At 38.0% G+C, this 27,252-nt stretch overlaps 1 protein-coding gene across 24 annotated transcripts in view; it reads left to right on the top strand.

Annotated features, from left to right (window-relative positions):
* Positions 1-26,774, top strand: part of pde7a (phosphodiesterase 7A) — a 53,644-nt gene extending 26,870 nt beyond the window's left edge. For 4 of the 24 annotated variants that reach the window (XM_073863667.1, XM_073863666.1, XM_073863643.1 and 1 more), the window contains 14 exons: positions 11,277-11,337; positions 14,570-14,611; positions 15,093-15,125; positions 15,664-15,753; positions 19,571-19,722; positions 19,806-19,869; positions 20,159-20,254; positions 20,332-20,432; positions 20,559-20,690; positions 20,821-20,912; positions 22,278-22,426; positions 23,470-23,562; positions 23,662-23,742; positions 24,990-26,774. In XM_073863667.1, coding sequence (XP_073719768.1) covers positions 11,331-11,337; positions 14,570-14,611; positions 15,093-15,125; positions 15,664-15,753; positions 19,571-19,722; positions 19,806-19,869; positions 20,159-20,254; positions 20,332-20,432; positions 20,559-20,690; positions 20,821-20,912; positions 22,278-22,426; positions 23,470-23,562; positions 23,662-23,742; positions 24,990-25,213 — 1,356 coding nt within the window. In that variant the 5' untranslated portion in view covers positions 11,277-11,330 and the 3' untranslated portion in view covers positions 25,214-26,774. Of the gene's footprint in view, positions 1-2,331; positions 2,585-11,276; positions 11,338-14,569; positions 14,612-15,092; positions 15,126-15,663; positions 15,754-19,570; positions 19,723-19,805; positions 19,870-20,158; positions 20,255-20,331; positions 20,433-20,558; positions 20,691-20,820; positions 20,913-22,277; positions 22,427-23,469; positions 23,563-23,661; positions 23,743-24,989 lie in introns of those variants that run through there. The other 20 variants (XM_073863645.1, XM_073863658.1, XM_073863665.1 and 17 more) reach the window with 13 other exon arrangements.
* Positions 26,775-27,252: the final 478 nt, after the last annotated feature.

Below are 27,252 nucleotides of genomic sequence, written 5' to 3'. Positions count from 1 at the left end.
AGTTGGCTGATCACTAATTTCTAATGTTGTAAGCATACTTACTTTTCTTTAAAACACTAATATAGTCCTAAAACTAAGTACATATCTCCAATTCATACAAATTACAAAAAACGCAAGGCTTAATTTAACTCTTTCCCCGCCATTGACGAGTTAACTCGTCAATTAATAGAAAACCCTTTCCTGCCAATGACGAGTTTTTCCGGCAAATCGTAATACCGCTATTATCCACCAGATTACCCAATATATATATATAACCTGGAAAGCATCGACTCGCGATAAACAGACTCGCGTATGTTTTGATCATCGCTCTGAATCTATCCAAATTTCTATCAAAATAATTGTCAACATTTCTATTTCTATCAAAAGCAATTATCTCAGCTTTTTGCTCAAAACTTGGTATTTTTAAAGAAACCTACCCATATTAAAGAGGTGATAAAAAGAGAACAAATGAATGTAGGATAAAACTTTTTTTTTAAGTTATGTTTGGGACATACTCTTATGTTCTATGCGAACTGGAGATTTAACTTAGTTGTTGACATAAAATATTGTGTAGGTGCACTATATTGGGGTTTTAAAGAAAATTAAACATGATTACAACATGAGAAATTAGCAATTAGCCAACAGGCAAATATCCCAAACCGATATTTTAATATTGTAATCAACATGGCGGCAGGCTGAATAAGGTGTACTATGATGTGATTTTCAATGAATTGAGAAGATAAACAATACGTGAAAAGACAATTCACTCATACTTTACTAACCGTCCTAGATGTTATATGACTTCCTCTTTTCAGTCAAAGGAAAAGTTATTTTGAAATTCTGCCATGTCACATTAATACAGTGGTCTTAAACATAACAAAACGCACATGTGACAACTTAGCAGACTTTAAAAACTTATGAATTAATATCATGTGTATCGATCACAAAATAAGCTCCAAATGTTAATCAATTTCTCTCACACAAATATTGTTTCACTTTAGAAAGCAAATATTTATCAACTGGAATAATTTGGATTACTTTACTGATGGATCGATGAGCTTTCTGAATGTTTCACCATGTTAAGCCCCATATAACAAGATAACATGATGACATTTTAATAGAAATGAATTGTTTGTGTTCACCTGATGAGAGGAAGTCACATTTGGGACAACATGAGGGTGAGTAAATTATGAGAAATGTATTATAGGTTTCTTGACAATCGATTTCCATGTTTTATTCTAGAGATATCTTTAAAATCATATGTATCACTGGGAGTGTTCAATGACCTGTTTTACATCTGTAACGTAAAACATTTCAGTATGAAATGAAACTCTGTCAGAAGTTATAAAAAGTGAACTTTCTGTATGACATGTAGTTGGAGGGAAGGTTTGGGAAAATAAGAGGGTCTGATGATGTCATGAAAAATGATGTCATGCGAATGTTTTCTATTTGAACTGAATTATGTGCAGTAAGGTCAGAACTTTGCATTAAGTTAATTCTCGATAGCAAAGAAGTCCACAAGTAATACCCATACTGTACTGACAACAAAGGATTAACCTTGCTTTGAATAAAAGTGTCTGCCAAATGCGTAAATGTAAATGTCATGTAAATCGGTTCAGTTCTGGTTCTCATATGGTTGAATTATCAGTGGTAATGTAGTATTCTAGTGTTGATGCATTGTATTGTACACTGTAAAAAATTAGCTGTAATTATGCAGCTGGTTGCCAGTAACTTACTGTAGAAGATAAAGACTGAAAATATTTCATGTTCATTTAACTTTGAACAAACTGTTGCAAGTAAATAACATAAACGTAAAATCTACAGGAAGTTACTGGCAGCTAGTTGCCAGTAATACCCAGTAATACTGTAATTTCTACAGAAATTTTTTACACTATAGTGTTAGACTGAAGATTGGCCTTCTCAAAAGCTTAGATCTTCCCAAAGTATCATAGCCCTGAGCTGTCATTCAAAACTTGTCTACTGACCAGACAGTCTTGCACCAACAGTGAGACGTGAGTCCTTGAAGTCACAAAACCACAAATGAGAAATAAATATGCTTCGTGAAAGCAAGCACACATCATTGATTACGAAGCGGATGAGAAGTTGGCAGTGTTTTATTTAGAAAATAAAGCACATTGCTTTGTACTGCTGATAAGACTCCGACATGCTCCCCTCCTTTCAGCCCCTCCCACTACGTGCGTCAATGGTGCTGCTGGTCTGGTTGGCTGTTGCTAGGCGGCTGTGTTTAAGTGTGTGTGTGTGTGTGTGTGTGTGTGTGAGAGAGAGAGGGAGAAAGAGACGGAGTAATGAAAGGAGAGAAAAAGAGAGAGAGAGACATTTAGGTCTAACACGGGCTGCTCTTTTAAGACAGCTGCAACTAAGCTCAGCATGCATTCTGTCTGGGCCTTGAGCTGATCTCCGGCCATCCAAACACACATACACACCGACACACACGTACGCAAATCCATACGCCGCATTCTGACACACACGGTAACTCCTCAATGTTAACAGAGACCGTGAGCATGATCCACAGTTTTCCAGTCCAATGGGAATAGCTCTGTTTTGGTCTGTAATTGCAATTTTTGTCAGATGGATTTTTTCTAAGGTAGGTTTCAGAGGATTTCCTAGTTGGCTTGGCTTTTTTGTGCGATACATTGACAGTAACCCATTACAGCTGTCTGTTTTAGAGAGGAAACTAACCACATTAACAGACTGTCTTGGTGTTGACGTGTATCAGGATCAGATACATGGGACTTACAGATAACTGAACTTGGAAAGTTGCAAGTGTGCGACTAAGAAATCAGAGAGTGGTTATCTATGCACCACAGTTAGGATACCCAGTACAGACCCCTGAACCCAGTAAAGCCACTAAAGTACTGTACCCATAGCAGTCACCTTGGGGAAAACAAATTAATTTTCTTTTTTTTTAAATTGGGTGTTTGTATTGCAGAGTTGTAGAGAGTTGCTTTCGTTTACATGAAACCAAGGCCACAATGTATATTAAAAATACTAAAGTTTCCGATTAATGGAGGGACATGTCCCCCCTTAATGTCTGCTGTGGTTACTGCCCTGCATGAGCATTGTCTGTTCTGATCATAATACTCTAAAGGGGACATGTCATAAAAATTTGACTTTTTCCATGTTTAAGTGCTATAATTGTCCTCAGTGCTTTTATCAACCTATAAAATGTGAAAAAGATCAACCCAGTAACTTTGTTTTGGTAAACCATTCTCCACAAGCATGTGAAAAAATAGGTCATTGAAATTTGGCTCCCCTGGTGATGTCATAAGGGGATAATACTGCCCCCTTAACCACAGCACTGCCATTTAGTGCAGAGATCAGCTCATTTGCATTTTAAAGGACACACCCAAAATGGCAAATTTTTGCGCACACCTACAACGTGGCAATTTTAAACATACAGTTATAATAAATTATCTATATGAAAATTTGAGCTAAAACTTCACATATGTACTCTGGGGACACCAAATATTTATTTGACATCTTAAAAAAGTTTTGTGAAATGTCCCCTTTAAAAAAGTAAGTCAGAAATGAATTTTTTGTGGTTTGCATTTAATGGATAGGCCTACACAGAATCTGCACTTTCAGGTTTCTGCACAAACCGCAAACGACTTGCATTACAAGACAAACGTTTATCAATATATATGCGTTTCCTGGCATTCGAACCCACAACCTTTGCACTGCTACCACAGTGCTTTAACTATTAAAGGAATATTCCATTTTCTTAAAAGAAAAATCCAGATAATTTACTCATCACCATGTCATCCAAAATGTTGATGTCTTTCTTTGTTCAGTCGAGAAGAAATTATGTTTTTTGAGGAAAACATTGCAGGTTTTTCTCATTTTAATGGACTTTAATAGAGCCCAACATTTAATACTTAACTCAACACTTAACAGTTTTTTTCAACGGAGTTTCAAAGGTCTATAAACGATCCCAAACGAGGCATAAGGGTCTTATCTAGCGAAACGATTGTCATTTTTGACAAGAAAAAAAAAAATATGCTCTTTTAAACCACAACTTTTCCTCTAGGTCCGGTCCAGCGCGACTTAACGTAAATGCGTAGTGACGTATGGAGGTCACGTGTTACATATATAAAACGCACATTTGCGGACCATTGTAAACAATAAACTGACACAAAGACATTAATTAGTATCATTCCACATACAACAATATCGGAATGGTCCTCTTTCTCAACACTTGTAAACAGTGGGGCGGAGTTTCGCGTTCGTCCTCTGTGACCTCTTGACGTCATGACGTATTGCGTGGGGTCACGCTTGCGCATCACGACCGGATCTAGACGAGAAGTTGTGGTTTAAAAGTGGATATTTTTTATTTTTCATTAGATAAGACCCTTATGCCTCGTTTGGAATCGTTTATAGTCCTTTGAAACTCCGTTGAAAAAAACTGTTAGGTGTTGAGTTAAGTATTAAATGTTGGGCTCTATTAAAGTCCATTAAAATGAGAAAAATCCTGCAATGTTTTCCTCAAAAAACATAATTTCTTCTCGACTGAACAAAGAAAGACATCAACATTTTGGATGACATGGTGGTGAATAAATTATCTGAATTTTTCTTTTAAGAAAATGGAATATTCCTTTAAGCTACAGGAAATAGATGATTGAAGTTTTTTTACGCATTGGCAACACATTGTATGATTGTTTATTAAAGGTGATTGCTAATTTGGATATGCTTTTAGCTATGAATGTGATTTATGTACTGTCAGTACTGTTTATTTTACTTAGCTTAAATACACTGTAAAGTTTTTTCTCACGATATAACTAATTACATTTGGAGTTATGGTGGTTTCGTAAGTGTTTATTTTAAGTTTTTTTTATTTGTGAATATCCACCTATCATGTCAGTCTGTGTTGATTTACTCTGCATCATTGTGGGATAAACAAAGATTGCATTCAATAAATTAAAGGCCAATTTAATTATTTTCCCAGAATCTATGCGAAAGACAAAGAGGAACTTTTATGCAAAATGCTTTTTTCCTGGAAGAAAAAGCGATGGCTCTTCCTTTTTTCACGGCCTTAGTTGAACCTCTAGTGGGAGACGGCGGTGCGCGTCTGAATCCACTGCGGTTCTGGCGTGTTACTGTGAAGTCTTATGCCAAATTGATTGGGCTCCGTACCTTTTCGCACATAGCTTTTACTTGTTTCGCATCCAAACGTTGTGTCAATAATTGGCTTGTAGACTCGTGATGTCGCATTAGGTTAACCTGTGCAAATAGAGCCCTCAAAGCATTGCTAAAATTCTTCGAGAGCTTCATAAAAGTTGGCAGTTGTGCCTTTCCCCACCATCAAAGAGGTCCTGGGGATAGCTGTGGCAAATTAAAACATTTATTCTTTAGCAGTTTAGAGATTTTAGACTTGATACATGATGGTTATTACATAGTCGTGGTAACATGAGATTATACGGTCACTTGTAAGGAATAGGCAGCTGTGAACTTGAGAGTTTACGAATGAATTGTGTTACCATAGCTCCCTTGAGGAAGGCACTTAACCTCATGTGGCCCAATCGGACTGTTTTTGCAGTTAGTACAGTGTAAGTTTCTTTGGCTTAAAACAGTCGTTTGACTTGGATTACAACCAGATTTTGATCCAAATTTTCATTTTTAGGATTAAGAATGTAGTAAATTTAGGATATTAAAGGGATAGTTCAACCAAAAGTGAAAATTTAAGTACAAACCTGTATAAATTTCTTTATTTTGATAAACACACATGCAGATATTTTGAGCAAAATCAGAAGCCCCATTGACTTCCATAGTGTTTTTTCCCTTTCTATTTGTAACAACATGTGTGAGTAAATGATGGCATAATTATCAGAATTTTGGGGTTAATTACGTAACTATCCCTTTAAATGTTAGATGTCAAAGGTTCAACACTATTACGCATTCCAAAACAATACAAACTGACAGCAATCCATTGATTGTTGTTTGAGGAAGTAAAAAGCATATTGACGTAACACCATCTTCAAAACAGGATTACCCAGGATTCATTCAAGGCACCTTAATAAGCTGTGTGATAGCTTTAGTATATCATTAGAAGGCCTCGTACGTCATTTAGATTCTTGGTAATTGTCAGTAATTTTTTTAATTGCGTGTAGACAAACAAAAAACATCACGTCCATCACAAGCAGGTGTTGACAAGACATTTTTGAGTCGTGGCACGAGATGTTCATCATCTAAATAGTTTAAATTGAGCATGATGTCTCAATGAGGTATTTAAGAAAGATCAATGCATGACATAAAAGATGAATAGTTAAGCAAACTAGCTGGATGAGTTTAGGTGACTCGCCCTCAGGGTACACAGAGTTACGGTGTTAGACAGACACAATGGTTTTTTTGTCTCATAAACAGTTTGATCAATTATAAGGGGTTGTGTAAAGGGTTAAAGGGTTATCTGTTAGATAGTTCACATTCTTGTGCTTCTGTACTCCAAAATATATTCCAGACAAACAGATCAGTGAAGGTTTTATCAGATTTTTTTCCTACTTGTTTTGTACACATTTTATACATTTTGAATGTTTTAAATAAGAAATTCAATTATTATTATACATTACATTTATTTATTCAAATTATTTATTTATATGTAGTGTATGTACTTTAAATATTTGCATTTTTCTTGATGCTAAGATATCACACCTAACATTTTTTTTTATAAAATGAAGATGTGATTGTAAGAATTTTTGGCATGATTTTTATTTTGTTTCTGCAAATAGTTTTTGCTTTAATTTTTAGTTTTCAATGAGGCTAATTGTCTAATAAAGTATTTGTTTCATTACCAAAATAATTGTTAGCTGGCTTATTTTGGATAAAAAACATTTGCAAAAAGATGATTGATTCACTGTGCCTTTTTCCGTCCGCTATTTGGTAATTTCTGTTGGTATTTATTTGTTTGACCGTAGTTTTGAAATCAGCCCACTGAAGTATCTTACTATGTGCGCTTTAGTAAAAATCTTACTTTTTTGACCCAACAAAGTCAGCAAAACAGCTTGCAGTGTGTGTCATTCCTTGCTGGCGCACCATCGCCATTGTCCTGTCCAAGAAATTCAACTCCTCCGTTTCTACACGGCATGTCCGGCTGCGCTGGCGCTGCTCGCTCGCTCGGCCCATATGGGCACGGCTGGGTGGTTTGTCATACCCCTCTCAGCCTCCTGGTAAAAAATTACTCGCATGCAAAAACACCAAGTAATGTGTGTAAACACTGAGTTTGTTGATACTAAAATATTGCCGCTGCGATAACGCATGACTCAGGGGTCGGTTTTGCACCAGCTGGATGGTGGTTGTTGCGGATCGAAGATGTCAAAATGTCATGAGTGTTACTGCGAGATGTAGCATTTTTGTAGCCTATGTACTAACCAGTGTTAAAAGTAACATAATAAAAGTAGCAGTGCTAACATTTATCGGTAGTAATAACATTAGCTCAGCTGTTTTCAAAACATTGTGGTCTTTCCAGGAGCAAACTGCTTTTTCTGAGTAGTGGTGTAGCATTACACAATGCTACGTTGCTGTTTTTGTCGCATTGTATTGTACTTATGTAATCTTCTTAACCGTAAAAGTACCTTTGGGTAGTTTTAATTTTGGCAGATGTTCAGATGGTTTATGTAAATACATGATTCATTGTTTCAGTTGAGTCTTTTTGCAGAAGTCCTGCTTTTGTAACAGAATATGTAATTGAATGCTGCTGATCATTTAGCAAAAAGTAGTATATGAAGAGTTTGGTTTCAAAACGCAATAAATACATTTTGAGTAATTTCTGTAAAAATGTGTTTTCCTCACTTTAAGAAAGTGACAAGATGAAAACCACTATTTTCTGTTACAAACTTAAACATAGGCATAGGTTATAAAGACATAAAAAATTCAAATAAATAATTTGATTTTCAAAGATTTATTATATAATGGATTATTTTATCCACAAAAAGTTTTTTTCTTCAAAATGCTATAAATCTATTGAATCAGTATATAAATGTGCATTCATTCTTTGCCATGTTATATTTATTTAGTTGACTAGTTGTACACTGATTAAAAAAAATAAACATTAATGGCATTAATCAAAACACTTACTTTGTCATATAACACTGTCATTGCTGCTGTTATCTACGGAGCCCCTAAGGGGACATGGAGCAAAAATGAAATAGTTTAGTTTTGCGTGCGCACGTGAAGCTTTCTCTTGCGCACGTGAAACTATCACGTGCGCACATTAAACCACCGCTATCAGTTTTGCGTGCTCACATAAAACTTTCGCATGCACACGCAAAACTTTCGCTTTCACGTGCGTGCGCGATAGTTTCACATGAGCATGCGAAACTAAACTTTAAAAAAATCTGCACATGAAGGTTTCGCGTGAGCACATGATAGTTTCACGTGAGCACATGATAGTTTCACGTGAGCACATGATAGTTTCACGTGAGCACATGATAGTTTCACGTGAGCACATGATAGTTTCACGTGAGCACATGAAACTAAACTTACATTTTTTTTTTACTCCAATGTCACCTTAGGGGCTCGGTAGTTATCCTTCGTCGCTCAACTTTTTTGACCGTGATCAACTGTAAAATGTTTGGAGTAAAATAATGGAAAGTTTTTCATAAGATCCCCTGGGCTCAATGTGTTAGCATGACAGAAGCTTGATGCTGTCCAGAGAACAAGCAACAACCAACAGTTTTCCATCATCTTTCGATTTTGATAGCTTGCATTTCTTCCCCGTCACAGACCAACAAAAGTATTATTTTGTTTTTGTTTGTTTGGGGATCACGAAGTACAAAGTAGATGAGGAAAACTACTTGTGTATTCAACGCGCCGCTATTGTTGTTTACAGTGCGTGGAATGGTGCGCTGTTATTTGTTTAGCGAATTTATTGCATTCTGCAGAGAAGAGAGAGTGACGTTTATCGCGTTTTGGGGAAAAGGGAAAAAAGATTACATAATGACACGCGGATATTTGATTTTGCGTAAAATTAAGAATTTACTTTTTAATACTGACCTGATACAATACTGATTTTTTTTAAATGACGTTTATCACGTTTTTAATACCAAACTCTTGTATTATATACACCAAATATATACCAAACATATATTTATACTATATACATTTCTATATCGTATGATGGTTAAAAAATTATTACATATTTTATTTGATCTTTATTCCTTTCTTAAATAGCTTTAAAGTAATGGTACTACTTCATTTAGTGTCCGGTGTAGCTTACATTTACATTTAATGCTTTTAGCAGATGCTTTAAAGTGACAATTTTTATGTCTCTAGGCTCAAACAATTGTTCTTTTCCTCTGCTAACACTATGTCTGTGTAATACATTTCATAGTGGAGCTCGACTGTAACTTTTAACATTTAACAATTTTATATTATGAGTAGCTTGGCTAACAACCATTTGAAAATAGCTTTCCTCAACACACAGACACTGACACAGTATTTTAGTGCATCTGTTCTACTGGTTATTAACTTAACTCAAAGCACCGCCATTAGTTAACTCCTGTCTGCATTCCGAATTACAGACTGGCTTCCAGAAATATTAATACCTTGACCAAATTATTACATCCATTCCCTCTATTTTTCCACAAACGCACTTGGCACAGGATTACGCTTGTGCATTGTGTTAAAATCATCCGTAGCTCTCAGTCGTGTGCGTTCGCTGTTTTTTTATTGGACAGGGGCTCGAGACGAGGGTGAGCTGTTAATGGATGAAAATCAAGTATGCAAATTGGTTCAGTCCATTGACGTCAGAGCCTGAATTGTGTGCCATCTGGGGACGCCCTGACCAGCCATCTAAAAGCCGTGCTGAAGTGGTCGTCTTTGTGCGTGTACGCACGGATCCTTTTTGGATGCATGTCATCCGATAGATGTTCGTGTCCGTGCATCTTTATACGTGTACTTTATACGTGCACAAATACTTCAGAGACAAAAGACGTACACCGAGGGTCTGACGTATTGATTTCTGACTGTTTCTTCTCTCTCGCAAAGCATTTAACAAGCTCTCCATGCTGTTTCTTAGTGCTCAGAATGTTCTTTGTGCCGGTGGTGCTTGTGACATGCAAAAAAATAAGGCCAAGCCAATCACTGGTGTTCGGTACAGAGAGGCCTCTTTCAAGTGCGGTGATCGAGTGCAAGCACCGCCCACTGCCACAGGATGGGCCAATCACGTTTACAGAACAATCACATTTACAGAACATCTTGAGTTTGTGGTGCCAGTGTCTGTTTATTAATCTACCAATAGCCCAATATGGATGCGTAATGGACAGGAGAGCAGATTATACAGAAGAGATGATGCACTTTTAATTTGGTAAAGCAGGATTCCCTGCTTCTGTTTCCTCTCGCTGCTGGGAAATCGTAGTTGTGTTTTTGTGTGTGCTCAGTAGAGGCTTTTTTGTTTGAAACAAAAATTGCAGATCCCTTTATGCACTTATATTTATATGGTTTGAAGTAGGGATGCTCCGATCAGGATTTTTCCAGCCGATACCGACTACCGATTTTATTATTTGTTTTAATAGAGAATCAAATAAATGAGCACAACTATATAACAAATATTCCTTCTAATATACACACATTCGTATAAAGCACGAATGGCTAGGAACTATACTCTCATTTCGGCATAATAATCAAGGACTTTGCTGCCGTAACATGGCTGCAGGCGGCGCAATGATATTACGCAGTTCCCGAAAATAGCGCCCTGCTATGGAAAGTTACCAAGGGGACTACTTTCAGGTGCTGCATAATATCATTGCGCCTGCTGCAGCCATGTTACGGCAGCAAAGTCCTTGATTATTATGCCAAAATGAGAGTACAGTTCCTAGCCATATCTGCCTAGAAAACTTTTACTTTTCCGTCGGTCTTGGTACACGATGTAACTACAGAAGAGTCAAGTTTTAAATAGGAAAAATATTGAAACTCTGGTTATTTTTAGCGCAATGCTAATGGTCTAATCAGATTCAATGGATTATGCTAAGCTATGCTAAAAGTGGTACCGCCAGACCCGGAGATCAGCTGAATGGATTCCAAAATAGTAAAAATCAAATGTTTAACTCTAGGAGAGCAGGTAAATGAGCATATTTTCAAAAAAAGTGAGTGTCCCTTTAATGTGTTATTACCATACATTTCAGGTGTGTCAAAACATTTTTTGGTAAATAGTATTATAATGCTGTCCGTTGAGCTGTATTTGAATGCACACTGCTGCTGAGCATTTGGCATGCATATGAAGTTTTCCCGTACATTTGAATAAATGCAAATGCTATTGCTAACGCTCATCTGCATCTCTTCCCCCACAGAGACGCGGCGCAATTTCCTATGACAGCTCTGATCAGACCGCTCTGTACATTCGCATGCTAGGTAAGCAACATCTTCCGTGTCTTATACATACACACACACAAACACACTGTAAACAAACAGACTCAGGGTAGCTACACCACTGGACTGGAGGGTACCAAGCGTAACACATCGTGCAACAGAGAGGGGTTAGAAAGCTTCTTTCATCAGTCAAAAAGCCTCTAAATCTCTTCATTACATCCCCAGCTTAAGTCATTCCTCAGATGGGAATTACGTAGCATTTCACAGAATTGTACTTAGATTTAATAGGCACCAAACCTTGACCTGACCTGATTGGCGACCCCTGGGATATCCTTATATTAACCTGTGACCCTTAGACCTATTTGGACGTCACAGAAAGATGCAGAGACCTGATGTATAAACTTTATATTCGATTATTCGGACTGCTATCTGCCAATACGATGCCATTACCGATAGATTGGTGGTTGTATTAACTTACATTACCTAAACTGTAAAGTAGGGCTGTCACAAGTATGACATTTGGCTGACGGTAATTGTCTAGTAAATTGTGGCGGTTGTAAAGATTAATTCGCTTTGATGATTAACTGTATGTTTTATTGGTTTGACATTTAATTCTCATAATTTTTTTTCTTTGTTTGAAATAATAAAATCTTTTGTAAGGTTTACATGGCAGTAAATATTAATACACATAACACGTATTTAAAAGTAATCTGATACGGTTTTGTTTATACAGGCGCTGCAGCTCCCCCGTCTGTTTTTTAGAGAGATGTGCAATCATTGCGTGATTTGAAATCATCACGATGAGGTCAAACATCATCGATTATTTAATCATCGTGACAGCACTACTCTAAAGATTACATTTTCTGAACGTTATTTATTCATATAATGGCATTAATATTGAACATTAAACTAGTGATGTTTTATCGGCCAATAGCGTAAAAATAGCTTTTATCGACTGACACAGATTATTTGTTGATATATCGTTGCATCTCTAGTAATACCTACATTTTAGCTTTTAATAACATTATTATAATTTATACCACGAAGCTGTTGAATGCTTTATTCTGATTGGTTAAGAAATGTCCCATGGGTGTTGATTATTAACCTTGTAACCTTGGTTGTTACCACCTTGGGTGTGCATTCTTTTCAAATAATTCATTTCATTGATAACCGTGATAACTTCGGTCACTATAATCGTGATATGAAATTTTCATACCGTCCCATCCCTAGTAATAATAATACTTTAAAGGATTAGTCAATTTTCTAAAAAAAAAGTCAGGATAATTTGCTCACCACCATGTCATCCGGGATGTTGATGTCTTTCTTTGTTCGGTCGGGAGGAGGTTGTGTTTCTTGAGGAAAACAGGATTTTTTTCATTTTAATGGACTTCAATGGACCCCAACAATTAAAGGAATAGTCTACCCATTTTCAATATTAAAATATGTTATTACCTTAACTAAGAATTGTTGATACATCCCTCTGTCATCTGTGTGCGTGCACGTAAGCGCTGGAGCGCGCTGCGACGCTTTGATAGCATTTAGCTTAGCCCCATTCATTCAATGGTACCATTTAGAGATAAAGTTAGAAGTGACCAAACACATCAACGTTTTTCCTATTTAAGATGAGTAGTTATACGAGCAAGTTTGGTGGTACAAAATAAAACGCAGCGCTCTTCCAAGCGGATCCAAAAGAGGAACTACACTCTATGACGCAATAGCACCCTTGGGAGCACCCCGACTCGGCGCAGTAACACCCTCCCTCTCCCATTATGAGAGTGAGAAGGGGAGCGGACTTTTCAGGCGAGTCGAAGTACTCCCAAAAGTGCCACCACGCCATAAAATATAGTTCCTCTTTTAAATCCGCTCAGAAAAGTGCTACGCTCCACTTTGTACCACCAAACTTGCTCGCACAACCACTCGTCCCAAACAGGAAAAACGTTGATGTGCCTGGTCACCTCCAACTCCATCTCCAAATGGCACCATTGAATGAATGGGGCCAAGCCAAATGCCATCGAAGCGCCGCAGCGCGCTCCAGCGCCCACGCGCACGCACACAGACGACAGAGGGATGCATCAACAATTCCCAGCCAAGGCAACAACACACTTCAATATTGAAAATGAGTAGACTATTCCTTTAACAGTTCCAATGCAGTTCAAAATTGCAGCCTCAAAGGACTCCAAAAGATCCCAAACGAGGCACAAGGGTCTTATCTAGCAAATTGATTGTCATTTTTGGCAAGAAAAATAAAAAATATGCACTTTTAAACCAAAACTTCTCTTCTTCCTCCAGCTGTGTGACGACCCAGCGCGACCTCACGTAATGACGTCGAAGGTCACGTGTTACATATAGGAAATGCACATTTGCGGACTATTTTAAACAATAAACTGACACAAAGACATTAATTAGTATCATTCCACAAACAACAACGTTGGAACGGTCCTCTTTCTCCACACTTGTAAACACTAGGGCGTAGTTTCACATACGTCATCCGTGAGCTCTTGACGTGATGACATATTACAAGAGGTCGCGCTGGCGCGTCACACGACCGGAGGAGGACAGGAGGTTGTGGTTTAGAAGTGCATATTTTTTGTTTTTCTTGTCAAAAATGACAATCTTTCGCTAGATAAGACCCTTATGCCTCGTTTGGGATTGTTTAAAGGTCCTTTGAAACTGCAATTTTAAACTGCGATAAAGCTGTTAAGTGTTGGGGTCCATTAGGATGAGAAGGGTCCTGTAATGTTTTCCTCGGGGAGCGTAGTTTCTTCTCGACTGAACGGGGAAGGACATCGGCATTTTGGGTGACATTGTGGTGAGTGGATTATCTGGATTTTTTTTTGGGAAAATGGACTAATCCTTTAATACTGCATTGACCTAATGGTAAAGTTCACTGAGAGCAAGCTAAGAATACAAATGTGCAATATTATATTATGACACAGATATCATTGTTATCCTACACATGTGTAAAACAAACACAGTTAGTTTTATACATCAGGCCCCTCATCTGTGCTTTAAAATGTCAGTATGCGGTATTGCATGTTTAAATTCAATCAGATCGTAAACAGACATTTGATCGTTCAATTCCTCTTACAAACACCAGCTACCAGACTTACCATCTTGGCTTTTGTCTGAATGAAAATGCCGACGGCATTCTGAATAACCTGGAATAGCTACACATTCAATAACATCACTTCCTCAAGCATGTAGCCAACAACCCAGTAAAGCTAACCCTGACCTAATATTTGATCGTAATTTCTTCTTTTGTTTTGTCTTTAAGCTGTGACAAACAAAATCAAAACCTCATTCGTGTTTACACCAGGTATGAACCAACACATCTCCCCAGGAGAGACAATCGCTCACTCGCTTTCACAACCTTTCCTTTAATAACTCTTCCACACCATCTTCTGACAGACCTGCGTCACTGGGCACAGTCGAATCGGTGGCAATTTTTCACGTTAGAATGCTAGTTAAGGGTCAGGCGAGAAGTTGTATCTATGCAGAAGATGTTGCGTGAGTTTAACGTAAACCGACAGCGATCGTTAGGAGAGCTCTTTCGGTATCATTGGCTCTTGCTTTCCCGGCCTTTCTTCTGCATGTTCGAATAGCTTTCGTATTTTTTGTTTTTGATGTCTGATTCGCCTGTTGCATGTGACGTTGTGGCTATACTCTCGTAGCTTCGATCCAAATTTACGATTGCTTTTGTTTTGTTTGGTTTGGTTTGAAATTGATGTCTGTCTTTTTGATTCATTTCAATAGTGTTTTTTACGTAATTGTAATTCACAGTTTTGGTATTTTGATAGGGGCTTGTGTAATATTCAAACAGCTGTTTTCAAGTAAGTAAATATACTGGTGGGAGGCTGTTTTATCTCTTTATTTTTGTTTTTTGACCTATTGACACGTGTTGACACGTTAACTGCACATGAACTCCAATCAGTAGTGACTGACATGTTGGAGGCTGCTATTACTTTACTTTTTTTAAATTGCGTTACCCCTCCCTTCCCTCTCCATGCAAATGCGCATACATACACGCACACACAGCCAGAGTTTGATGAAAAGGCCCATTGAATGACTTTTAACAGATGTTAGAGCTTTGGCAAGCCTCGTCGAAGTCCCTTTAGTTTCCTCTCCATTCTGTCCTGAGCTGAAGCACAAGCTTGTCTTTCTTGCATACGTCCTCCTTTGCTGCTCGCCCTCTGAATACTAATGCATAAGACCCTGTGGCATGGCTGTGTGCATGTCCATTCCATTCATTGGCTGTGTGTAAATGTGTCTCTGTACCCCTCTGTAGTCATGCCTGTTACCCTGCTGTAGGTGAAAACGCACGCGTTTGCTAACAAATATCTTGAGGACCTGTGCGTTCATGTCTTCTAGGAGATGTGAGAGTGAGAAGTCAGGTAGGCTTTGAACCGGAACGAAGAAGCTCGCACCCGTACCTGGCCATCGATTTCCGCACTTTGCACTGTAAGTATGATGAATTGGTCACTATTTTACCCACATTTCTTTTTAAAGGGGAAAGCTTTTTAACCTTTTGAGAGTGTATATACACTCACCTAAAGGATTATTAGGAACACCATACTAATACTGCATTTGACCCCCCTTTCGCCATCAGAACTGCCTTAATTCTACATGGCATTGATTCAACAAGGTGCTGAAAGCATTCTTTAGAAATATTGAAAGGATAGCATCTTGCAGTTGATGGAGATTTGTGGGATGCACATCCAGGGCACGAAGCTCCCGTTCCACCACATCCCATAGATGCTCTATTATGTTTGAGATCTGGTGACTGTGCGGGCCATTTTAGTACAGTGAACTCATTTTCATGTTCAAAAAACCAATTTGAAATGATTCGAGCTTTGTGACATGGTGCATTATCCTGCTGGTAGTAGCCATCAGAGGATGGGTACATGGTGGTCATAAAGGGATGTACATGGTCAGAAACAATGCTCAGGTAGGTTGTGGCATTAAAACGATGCCCAATTGGCACCAAGGGGCCTAAAGTGTGCCAAGAAAACATCCCCCACACTATTACACCATTCAATTTCTCATTAATGCAACAGGTGTTCCTAATAATCCTTTAGGTGAGTGTACATGGATGCTTTATGGTAAAGATCACTCTGGGTATCTTTGGTTAAATATTTTTCTTTTTCCATTCGGTGTCCTTAAAAAGTAAAGTTCAAGCCAGCCTCCTCTGACATGAATCACAACATATATGCTAAGAAGCCAAAAATTAAAAATCATAATGTACTGCTATCCCATGAAGCTTTGCTTGGAAAGGATTGATACAGCTCTTTTATGCTCCATTCAGTTCAATTCAAGTTTATTTATTATACAGCATTCCATATAGTTGAGTAACATTTCAACCAAAACATGTAAATTGTGTTGTCATTTACTCACCTTTGTGCTCTTCCACACCTGTTGAACATAAATGGGAGGTTTCCCGGACAGGGTTTATCTTAGTCCCAGACTAAAATGCATGTTTGAGCTGCCTTAATTAAAAAAAAAAAAAACTTGTATCTTAAAGGAATATTCCATTTTCTTGAAAGAAGAATCCAGATGGTTTACTCACCACCATGTCATCCTAAATGTTGATGTCTTTCTTTGTTCGGTCGAGAAGAGTTTGTGTTTTTTGAGGAAAACATTGCAGGATTTTTCTCATTTTAATGGACTTTAATTTAACACCAACACTTAACACAACAAGTAACAGTTTTTTTCAATGGAGTTTTAAAGGACTATAAACGATCCCAAACGAGGCATAAGGGTCTTATCTAGCGAAACGATTGTCATTTTTGACAAGAAAAATAAAAAATATGCACTTTTAAACCACAACTTTTCGTCTAGATCCGGTCCAGCGCGACCTAACGTAAATGCGTAGTGACGTAGGGAGGTCACGTGTTACATATATAAAACGCACATTTGCGGACCATTGTAAACAATAAACTGACACAAAGACATTAATTAGTATCAGTTGACATACAACAACGTAGGAACGGTCCTCTTTCAACACACTTGTAAACACTGGGGCGGAGTTTCGCGTTCGTTCTCTGTGACCTCTTGACGTCATGACGTATTGCGGTGACGTAGTGGGGTCACGCTGGCGCATTACGACCGGATCTAGACGAGAAGTTTGTGGTTTAAAAGTGCATATTTTTTATTTTTCTTGTCAAAAATAACAATCGTTTCGCTAGATAAGACCCTTATGCCTCGTTTGGGATCGTTTATAGTCCTTTTGAAAAAACTGTTAAGTGTTGAGTTAAGTATTAAATGTTGGGCTCTATTAAAGTCCATTAAAATGAGAAAAATCCTGCAATGTTTTCCTCAAAAAACATAATTTCTTCTCGACTGAGCAAAGAGGGACATCGGCATTTTGGATGACATGGTGATGAGTGGATTGTCTGTTTTTTTCTTTTGGGAAAGTGGACTATTCCTTTAACACATATATCAGTGCCATTGTTTTGTTTCAAGATGTACACCAATATTGTTTTTTTTAATGTTTGTTTGTCAAAACGCCTTAAATGTCCTAACATAACCGAGGCCTAGTCCTGGATTAACCTCAACCCTGAAACCGCCCCATAATGTTATGAGAAGAATAAAAGCAGATATCTTTCAAATATGATTTGTGCGTGCATTTCCAAAACACAAATATTTGTATTTGGTTACGAGGTGTGCAAGAGTCATTGGTATTTAGCCTCACTTATTTTTTTTATAGTTTTTAGGTAATGTTAAATATATATTTTATATTATCTAGCAGTGGTCTCCAACATGTTGCCCGCGGTTGCCCACACGGGGTCTGTGGGTTGCCCACCAAAGCACATTCTATTAAAAGCCTCACTTTTAATATTTATTTATTACATATTTTTTATATTTATAACAATGATAAAACATCAAGGGGTGGCTTCTCAGACAGGGATTACATTTGTCCTAGACTAAAATAAATGTAAGAGCTGTCCAAACTCAAAACAACTTGCACTGACATTATCTTAAAATACATAAGTGCCCTTTGTTTTGCCTCAAAATGCACACAAGTAATGTTTTTAGTAAGGCATGTTTTGTTAAAACTTGTTATATTTCATAGTTAAACAAAGGTCTAGTCCTGTCTTAAACTAATCCCTGTCCGGGACACCACCCCAAAGTAAAATAAAATCAACAAGTAAAACAGAGTTTTTTGAGTAGACTATCAAAAAGTAGCCCTCCAGATTGCTTCGTCCATTGTGGTAGCCCTTGCTCACAAAAAGGTTGGAGACCCCTGATCTAGAGCCTCCGCCAACCTGTAAAATCTTAGCACTGTATTAATTTCTGCAATTTGTGTTTCCATGGTAACGGTGGCTACTTTTGTGATTGGTGGATTTTACTTGTTAAAGTACTTGTTGCTAATGAACTTGCAATTACAGTTCATATGTCATCATAAAACTTTAGAGCTTAGGCGAGGTCGGTATTTAAAGATTTATATGGTGTCTTTATTGCCAAAAAATGTTTACATTTTTAGTTCCAAATACATTTTATTTATCTTTTTAGTTTTTTTACCAGGACTCTGTTGCAGTCTCCTTTGTTCTTTTAATTAAACTTAGATTTTTGAACCTTAACCAAATTATACAAAAAAATCCCCAAGACTTATACTAACTACATTATCACTAAACATTGGTTCCTGTAATACAATTTATAACTTTTTTTTTTACGTGGAAGTGATTTTTTTATTATTAAATTAATATAATCTAAACAAATTATAGAAAATATAGGGATGCTTTACATGCAGCAGTGGGGTTAGTCTATTTCTTTGATTTTGTAACCAAATCAATATAACCACATTATCGAACATCTTATAGTAAGTATTGTATCACAAAAAAATGTGTTTACCTTTTTTTGCATTTTTTTTATACTTGAGCCCTTATTTTTGCAGTCTGTCGCATTCATGCCAAATTAATTTATCCAAAAACTGAAATGATCTTAAATGGTAATACTAGCGATTTCAAAGTGAATTTAGCAGAATCGTACACAAAAGGGCCAAGTTTATTGCTTTTTTGTTTTGGCGAAACACAACTGAGACTTTTTCGACTGCTCTTGCCTTTTGTGCTCCAGTCAAGCGTGACCTCTCGCAGGCTGCCAGTGCACAAGAATTGCAACGATAGCAACCGAACTTAAAAACGGCGAGTGAGGGGGTGGATTTTGACAAAATCCACAAAGCTCAAGTCGCAACACTGATAGGAGGCCTCCATTTGCTCATTTTATTAGCTGTTCACACATCATGATATTTCCATGTCCTCTTTCTCGTATGTGTTTATAGCTCGTGCTGAGTCAGCAGGGTCGATCCCAGCTCGGAGAATCCGGAGGCTTTTTAGTTTCCAGCGACACGTGCTTTCGTCTCGCCTGCTACGAGGAACGTCACAACACAACCCACTTTACATCCTGGATGAGGACTACTGTGGCCAGGCCAGGGTATGTAGAGAGAAACATTATATTGATTTATATGATCAAATAATATTTGATTATATCAATTTAATCTGTGATTATTTTTGCAGTGTATGCTTGAAAAGGTTGGAAGCTGGAATTTCAACATATTCCTTTTTGATAGACTTACAAATGGTAAATATTTTGAATTTCATGACTTTTTTTGTTGGTCCTACCTTTGTTTATATACTTTGTTACTATACTTTGGGTGTCAAATTTGCCCTCTTTGTAACTGACCATACAAGTTTGCAGATCCCAAATAATGTGTACGTGTGAAGGACAAAGCATTTGTGTGCTTTCTGTCTTACGCTTGTACTCAAATCCTGAAAATCCTGCACATTTGTTTGTGACCAACGGTGCCACCTGCTGGTGAAAACACACTATTTGCAGTCCTCATTCCTTTTGTATTATCATCATTTTAAAGGAAACAGTCTCGTCTTTTTGACATTTCATCTGCTGAACCAGTATGGCCTCATCGAGCTCTTCCAGTTGGACATGGTTAAACTGCGTCGGTTTTTGGGTAAGCATCTTGTGATTTTCATAATAGGATGTTGATGATGCCTGCTGAGTAGTTCTCATTGGTGTTCTGGTTTTCAGTTCTGGTACAAGAAGACTACCACAACCAGAACCCCTATCACAATGCAGTCCATGCTGCCGATGTGACCCAAGCCATGCACTGTTACCTGAAAGAACCCAAAGTGAGCTCACATCTAATACCTGCACACACATGTATACACAATAGTTATTTGGTGCACATCTAATCTATGCTAAATGAACTGCTACTTGCACACTTAAGATTATCTTTGAATATCTCTGTTTCGCAGCTTGCGCAGTCCCTCACGTCATGTGACATCCTCTTAGGGTTGCTGGCAGCAGCCACACACGATCTGGACCATCCTGGAGTCAACCAGCCTTTCCTCATCAAAACCAACCATTACCTTGCAGCTTTGTACCGGGTTAGTGACCATCTAATGGGATTAAACCACACCATTAGCTTCATGATCCTCTTTAGGATTTTAAGTAAGCAAGCGTGTTTGTAAATAAGTCAAAGTTACTTAGCATTGACGGGTGTTTGTCGTCCTATAGAATACCTCAGTTCTGGAAAACCATCATTGGAGGTCTGCAGTGGGTTTGCTTAGAGAAACCGAACTGTTTTCTCATCTTCCGGTGGAGGATAGGTTAGTGTCTGCTTTACGACTATGTTTTAATACTTCTTTGTGTTGTTAATGACTTTAACATATCCACTTTAAAATTCGTTGCTTGCCAATGCCAGTGCTTGCTGTTATGTATAAGAGCAGGCAAAAATATTGCATTGGTGTGTGATTAAAAAGTATTATTACACGGCTCGTTGGAATGCTTGATTCTTATTGGCCAGTTGCGACATTTGCAGGTTTGTTATTTTCAGATTAAAAATAATTTAAGAAATAGTATTAGAGAAGTTGGTCAATAAGCAGTTCACGCGCTATTTAAACAATCGTAATGTTCTTTATCAGTTTCAGTCTGGTTTCAGATCCGGTCATGGTTGTGTCATTGCTACACTTAAGGTTGTCAATGACATCACATGTGCCATCGACAACTAAAAATATTATAAATATACTAAAAATTAGGGATGCACGATATATCGGTCGACATATCGTTATCGGCCGATAACTGCTTATTTTTAATATTATCGGTTATCGGTCTGATAGCAAAATTAGGCCGATAAATGATGGATTATTTTGGTTTGTTGAACCACTTCACTTGCTCATTGCTGGCCATGTGGAGTTTTGATTGGTGCTTTCTGTGACATAGCATGAAGATGACACATGTTGCGGGCTTAAGAAGAGTATGCTAGTCTAGCGCAAAGACAAGATGTTCGCGGTCTGCGAGTTTTTCATTGTGAAAATAATATGAATATTTATCGGCCTATAGATATCAGTTATAGGCCCCCAAATTTAAAGAGTTATCGGTATCGGCCAAAATTTCCATATCGGTGCATCCCTACTAAAAATACTGCATTTATTGATCTGGCAAGGCTTTTGACTCCAGGGACCATGAAATATTGCTGGATAGGCTACGAGGTATTGGACTCTCGGAGTTCTCTCTGGTTCAAGAGTTACTGCTCTGGTCGCTCACAATTAGTAAGAGTGGAGGGGTTTTGGTCAGATCCCCTGCCTTTATTTAAAGGGGTCCCACAAGGAAGTATATTAGGGCCTACACTTTTTCATTTTTATGTTAATGATATTGCTTTTGCTGCAGGTGATTCTCATGTTCTTTAAACGCTGATGATACTATCATTTAATTCTTGCTTAAGCATTGCACTGTCTTTATTTCAGGGCAGTTGTTATCGCCAAATAATCGTTGCTTTGTTATACCAGACTGGGTCCTGATCACACTGTCTGGGCTTATTTCTGCAATAACAACTGGTTGCCTATACATTATCCCTTACATGTTGTCATTTTAATATGCTCATGGTTGTATGTATGGATACAATTGCATTATTTTATTTCACAAGAGAGATTAGATTTGTCACATTTAATTGGTGTTTCTGGTGTCTCCAACAGTCTGAGTATTGAGAGGCAGCTGGGATCACTGATTTTGGCCACGGATATCAGCAGACAGAACGACTACCTGTCCAGATTCAGGACTCACCTGGATAAGAACGACCTGTGTTTAGGAAACGCTTCTCATCGGCATTTCGTTCTGCAGATGGGACTTGAGAATTCAAAATCAATGACAAAAATGATTAGACAGTGAAAACAATTTAAGTGGCATTAGCAAAGCAACTTACAATGCTGTATAAGCTATGCATTTTATCAGTATATGTGTTTCTTGGGAATGCAGTGTTCTAGAAATTGAGCAAGAACACAATGCATGTACAAATACAGAAATGAAATACATTTACTAATTTGTTTTATGCTGGAGACGGTTAGTAAACACTATAATGGTCAGTATAATTCCATCTTTTGGTAGAATGAGGTACTTAAAGGGACACTCCACTTTTTTGAAAATATGCTCATTTTTCAGCGCCCCTAGAGTTAAACATTTGATTCTTACCGTTTTGGAATCCATTTAGCTGATCTCCGGGTCTGGCGCTAGCACTTTTAGCATAGTTTAGCATAATCCATTGAATCTGATTAGACCATTAGCATTGCGCTAAAAATAACCAAAGAGTTTCGATATTTTTCCTATTTAAAACTTGACTCTTCTGTAGTTACATTGTGTACTAAGGCAGACAGAAAATTAAAAGTTGCGATTTCTAGGCCGATATGTCTAGGAACTATACTCTCATTCTGATGTAATAATCCAGGACTTTGCTGCCGTAACATGGCTGCAGGAGGCGCAGTGATATTGCGCAACACCTGAAAATAGTCCCCTTGGTAACTTTTAATAGCAGGGGACTATTTTCAGGTGCTGCATAATATCATTAATAAAATATCGAAACTCTTTGGTTATTTTTGAGCGCGATGCTAATGGTCTTATCAGATTCAATGGATTATGCTAAGCTATGCTAAAAATGGTACCGCCAGACCCAGAGATCAGCCGAATGGACTCCGAAACGGCAAAAAACAAATGCCAACCCCAGGGGAGCCGGAAAATGAGCATACTTTCAAACAAAAAAAAGTTCAGTGTCCCTTAAAAGTCGATTTAAAAGTTCTTTTTAAACAAGTCTGGATTCCTATCGTTGTTTTGATGACCAAATACTGGAAAAAAATCACACATTTAGTAATCTACGTGTGTTTGTGTTTCAGATGGCCTTGAAGTGCGCAGATATCTGTAACCCATGTAGACCGTGGGAGCTCAGCAAACAGTGGAGTGAGAAGGTTACAGAGGAATTCTTCCACCAAGGTGCCTAATATTAAACACGATCGTGATATTATTTTTGTTTAATTCACTGTTTTAAAGATAATCAAAGTGCTTTGTAATTTCTGTCCATGTCTAATGCAGGTGACATTGAAAAAAAGCATAAACTTGAAGTCAGTCCACTGTGTGATAATGAAGCAAACACCATAGCCAGTGTTCAAATCGGTAAGAGTGTAATGCTTTCGGTTTACTAGTCATGCATGCATCGTGTTGCGGCTGAGTTTGAAGTAACTAGTAACCTTTTATAATAGTGTTGTTTGCCTAGAAATTCTTGTTTGTATGTCTATATGGTGTTTTTAATATGCTTTCAGATGAAGCATGTTTTAGATTATACCCGTGGTTCGAAATCACATTGGTTCCTTCGTCAATCTTCAGTTTAACAAAGATTAATAAATGCTGAAAAACTATATTGCCCATTGTTAGCTAATGCATTTACTAATGTTAAAGGATTAGTCAATTTTCTTAAAAAATCCAGATAATTTACTCACCACCATGTCATCCAAAATGTTGATGTCTTTCTTTGTTCAGTCGAGAAAAAATTATGTTTTTTGAGGAAAACATTCCAGGATTTTTCTCATTTTAATGGACTTTAATGGACCCCAACACGTAACAGTTTTAATTGCAGTTTCTAAACGATCCCAAACGAGGCACAAGTGTCCCATCCAGCGAAACGATTGTCATTTTTGGCAAGAAAAATATGCACTTTTAAACCACAACTTCTCGTCTATCCCTGGTCCTGTGACGCACCAGCGCGACCTCACATAATTGCGTAATGCCGTGGAAAGGTCACATGTTACATATATGAAACGCACATTTGCGTACCATTTTAAACAATAAACTGACACAAAGACATTAATTAGTATCATTCCACATACAACAACTTCAGAACGGTCCTCTTTCTCCACACTTGTAAACACTGGGGCGTAGTTTCACATATGTCATCCGTGACCTCTTGACGTGATGACGTATTGGGTGAGGTCGCGCTGGCGCGTCACAGGACCGGAGATAGACGAGAAGTTGTGGTTTAACATTTGCACAAGTGCACAATTTTTATTTTTGTTGCCAAGGATGACGGTCGTTTCGCTGGATGGGACCCTTGTGCCTCATTTGGGATCGTTTAGAGTCCTTTGAAGCAATTTAGAACTGCATTAAAACTGTTAAGTGTTGGGGTCTATTAAAATGAGAGAAATCCTGGAATGTTTTCCTCGGGAAGCGTAGTTTCTTCTCGGCTGAACAAAGAAAGACATCAACATTTTGGATGACATGGTGTTGAGCAAATGATCTGGATTTTTTTTTTAAGAAAATTGACTAATCCTTTAACAAATACAGCCTTATTGTAAAGTGCTACAGATTTTCCCTACTGACAGTAGCGTTAAAAATCCAATCAGTAATAATCTCTTCCCGACAACCAGGTTTCATGACCTACGTGGTGGAGCCTCTTTTCGCCGAGTGGGCGCGTTTTTCAGACACGTGGCTCTCTCAAACCATGCTCGGCCATTTGGGTCTGAACAAAGCCAGCTGGAGCGCCACGGAGCCCGAGGCGTCAGGAAGCTCAGAGGAGGGGGAATCCGAGCCGGCCCGAGCCACCGAAAAGCCCGGTTCCAGAGCCTTATCTCAGGGAGGCCAAGAGTCATGACACCCCAAAGCACCTCTACTGCCCTCAGCCAAACATCACATTTAAGTCACATTTGAGTTGCTTACTGCCCATCTCGAACCAACCACTGTTTTTTTTCTGTTTTTGTTTGTTCGTCGATTTAATTTATTTAATTTTAAACTCTCGTCTCATTTACCCTTCGACATAGAGCAATACATAAAGTAGATACCTCATTTGGCTACTGCTGCAATTTTTTTCTTTTTTTTTAATTGTTGAGATGTATTTATTTAACCTTTATGTTTTTGTTCTCGTTGTGTTGGTTTTGGGCGTTACTAATTCAGCTTTGATAGAAACTGTAAGGGAATGTGGGGTGGAATGAAAACCCCCTCATATGGCTTTAAAGTGCCATTTTGAAACATTTGCATTGCTCTGAAAGTGATTTGAGTATTTAGAGGTGAGATTTTTACGACTGCACGAAGAGACTGTGTGTGTGTGTGTGTATAAATGAATGTGTGTTTGTGTGCGTGTGAAAGTGCCAGTGCTTCTGCAAATCAATCTTCCTCCTTGTGTACAAAAATACAAATGTGAAGAGCCCGGTCCTTTGCTGCCTCTGAAGACTGTTTACACATGTTGTTTTCTAAATGAATCATGTACGTTCTGTGATTTATTGCCTTTTTAAGCACAGATGTGAAGAACCACTTGTATATTTTTCGAAACCTACTGCTGATGATCAACAAACATCTGGTGGACTGCAACTCTGTCGGCGTGACGCATCAGATGCCATACGAATGCCATTCGTGCTCCATTGCATCGTCCCCGGGATAAAGAGGTCCAGGGTTGGGATTTTTTTCTCCAACCTGGCTCATAGACAATACCCTCGCGTTGAAGGAACATCACTTCATAAGGTGTAGTAGAGACGAACCCTTTCCGTGATGGAAGAAGAATCGTGTCACAGGACGTGTAGCTGAATTTGACCGTCTGTGGATCCTGCTCAGGGTTTCATCGACCTGCTTATTGAGAGAGAAAACAAGGAAGTTAAGGTGCCTTTTATAGGTAGCCACGCCCTCTCCCCTCTTAATATTTTGTAAGGATAAGAACTCCTCCGAATGTCTCAAAGCCACTCGTCTCTTCGAAAAACTGCTACACGATGCCTTAAAACTATGCACAAAGCTAAGTGACCAAACCAGCTGTCATTTTTCATTTTAAACTTCGTTTAGTGCACTGTCTGACCCTTTTCCTTTTTGTTGTGGAGAACTTTTTTTAATATATGGAAGAGAATTGGTTTAATGATTTAATTTTTAACATTTGAACATTCCATTTTTTGTGTATTATTTCTGTACAGAATGGATATCGTGCTTCTCTTGATATTTAGAGAAGAGGTGCTTTATTTTAAGTGATTTGTATTTTCGTTGTAAGTGCTGTAAGACTGTTGATTTAAGAAAAACTGTTTACAGTTTGTTGTAACAGCCATTTTGGGGAGATGACCTTATGTGTCAAGCCATTTTGTAAAGGCTTTGCCGTATAATCTTTTGATACATACTTGTTGCAGTTGCATTTTTGATGAATAAACTTCACAAAATGTTTCTCTATTGAATGGCACAAAGTTATGCTGTTCTTGACTCATTTGTTTTCTGGGAACACCGGCAAACAGAAATGTTGCACGGGTATATTTGTAGCAATAGCCAACAATACGTCGAATGGATCTTATTGATTTCTTTATGCCAAAAATCATTAGGATATTAAAGGCGGGGTGCACGATTTTTTAAAAAACACTGGAAAAGGGAGTCGGGCCGACTACCAAATCACACATGTAGCCAATCAGTAGTAAGGGGCGTGTCTACTAACCAACATCGCTGCCTGGGTTGCATATGTGTGGGGTCTATCAAAAGAAGGTCCAGATTGTATTGGGGTGGGGCGTGTATGTTTAGGTGATTTCAAATGTCAACATTGGCTTTTAGAGATCATGCACCCCGCCTTTAAATAAAAATCATGATCCATAAATATATTACGGAGATTTCCTACCATAAATATAATTGTTTTATTCATAATATGTGTTGCTTCTTCAACTTCAAAGTTGATTT

Source organism: Misgurnus anguillicaudatus, chromosome 25 (assembly GCF_027580225.2).
Source record: "Misgurnus anguillicaudatus chromosome 25, ASM2758022v2, whole genome shotgun sequence".
NCBI lineage: Eukaryota > Metazoa > Chordata > Actinopteri > Cypriniformes > Cobitidae > Misgurnus > Misgurnus anguillicaudatus.
Note: the sequence above shows the minus strand (reverse complement) of the source record. Positions and strands in the feature narration are given on the sequence as shown.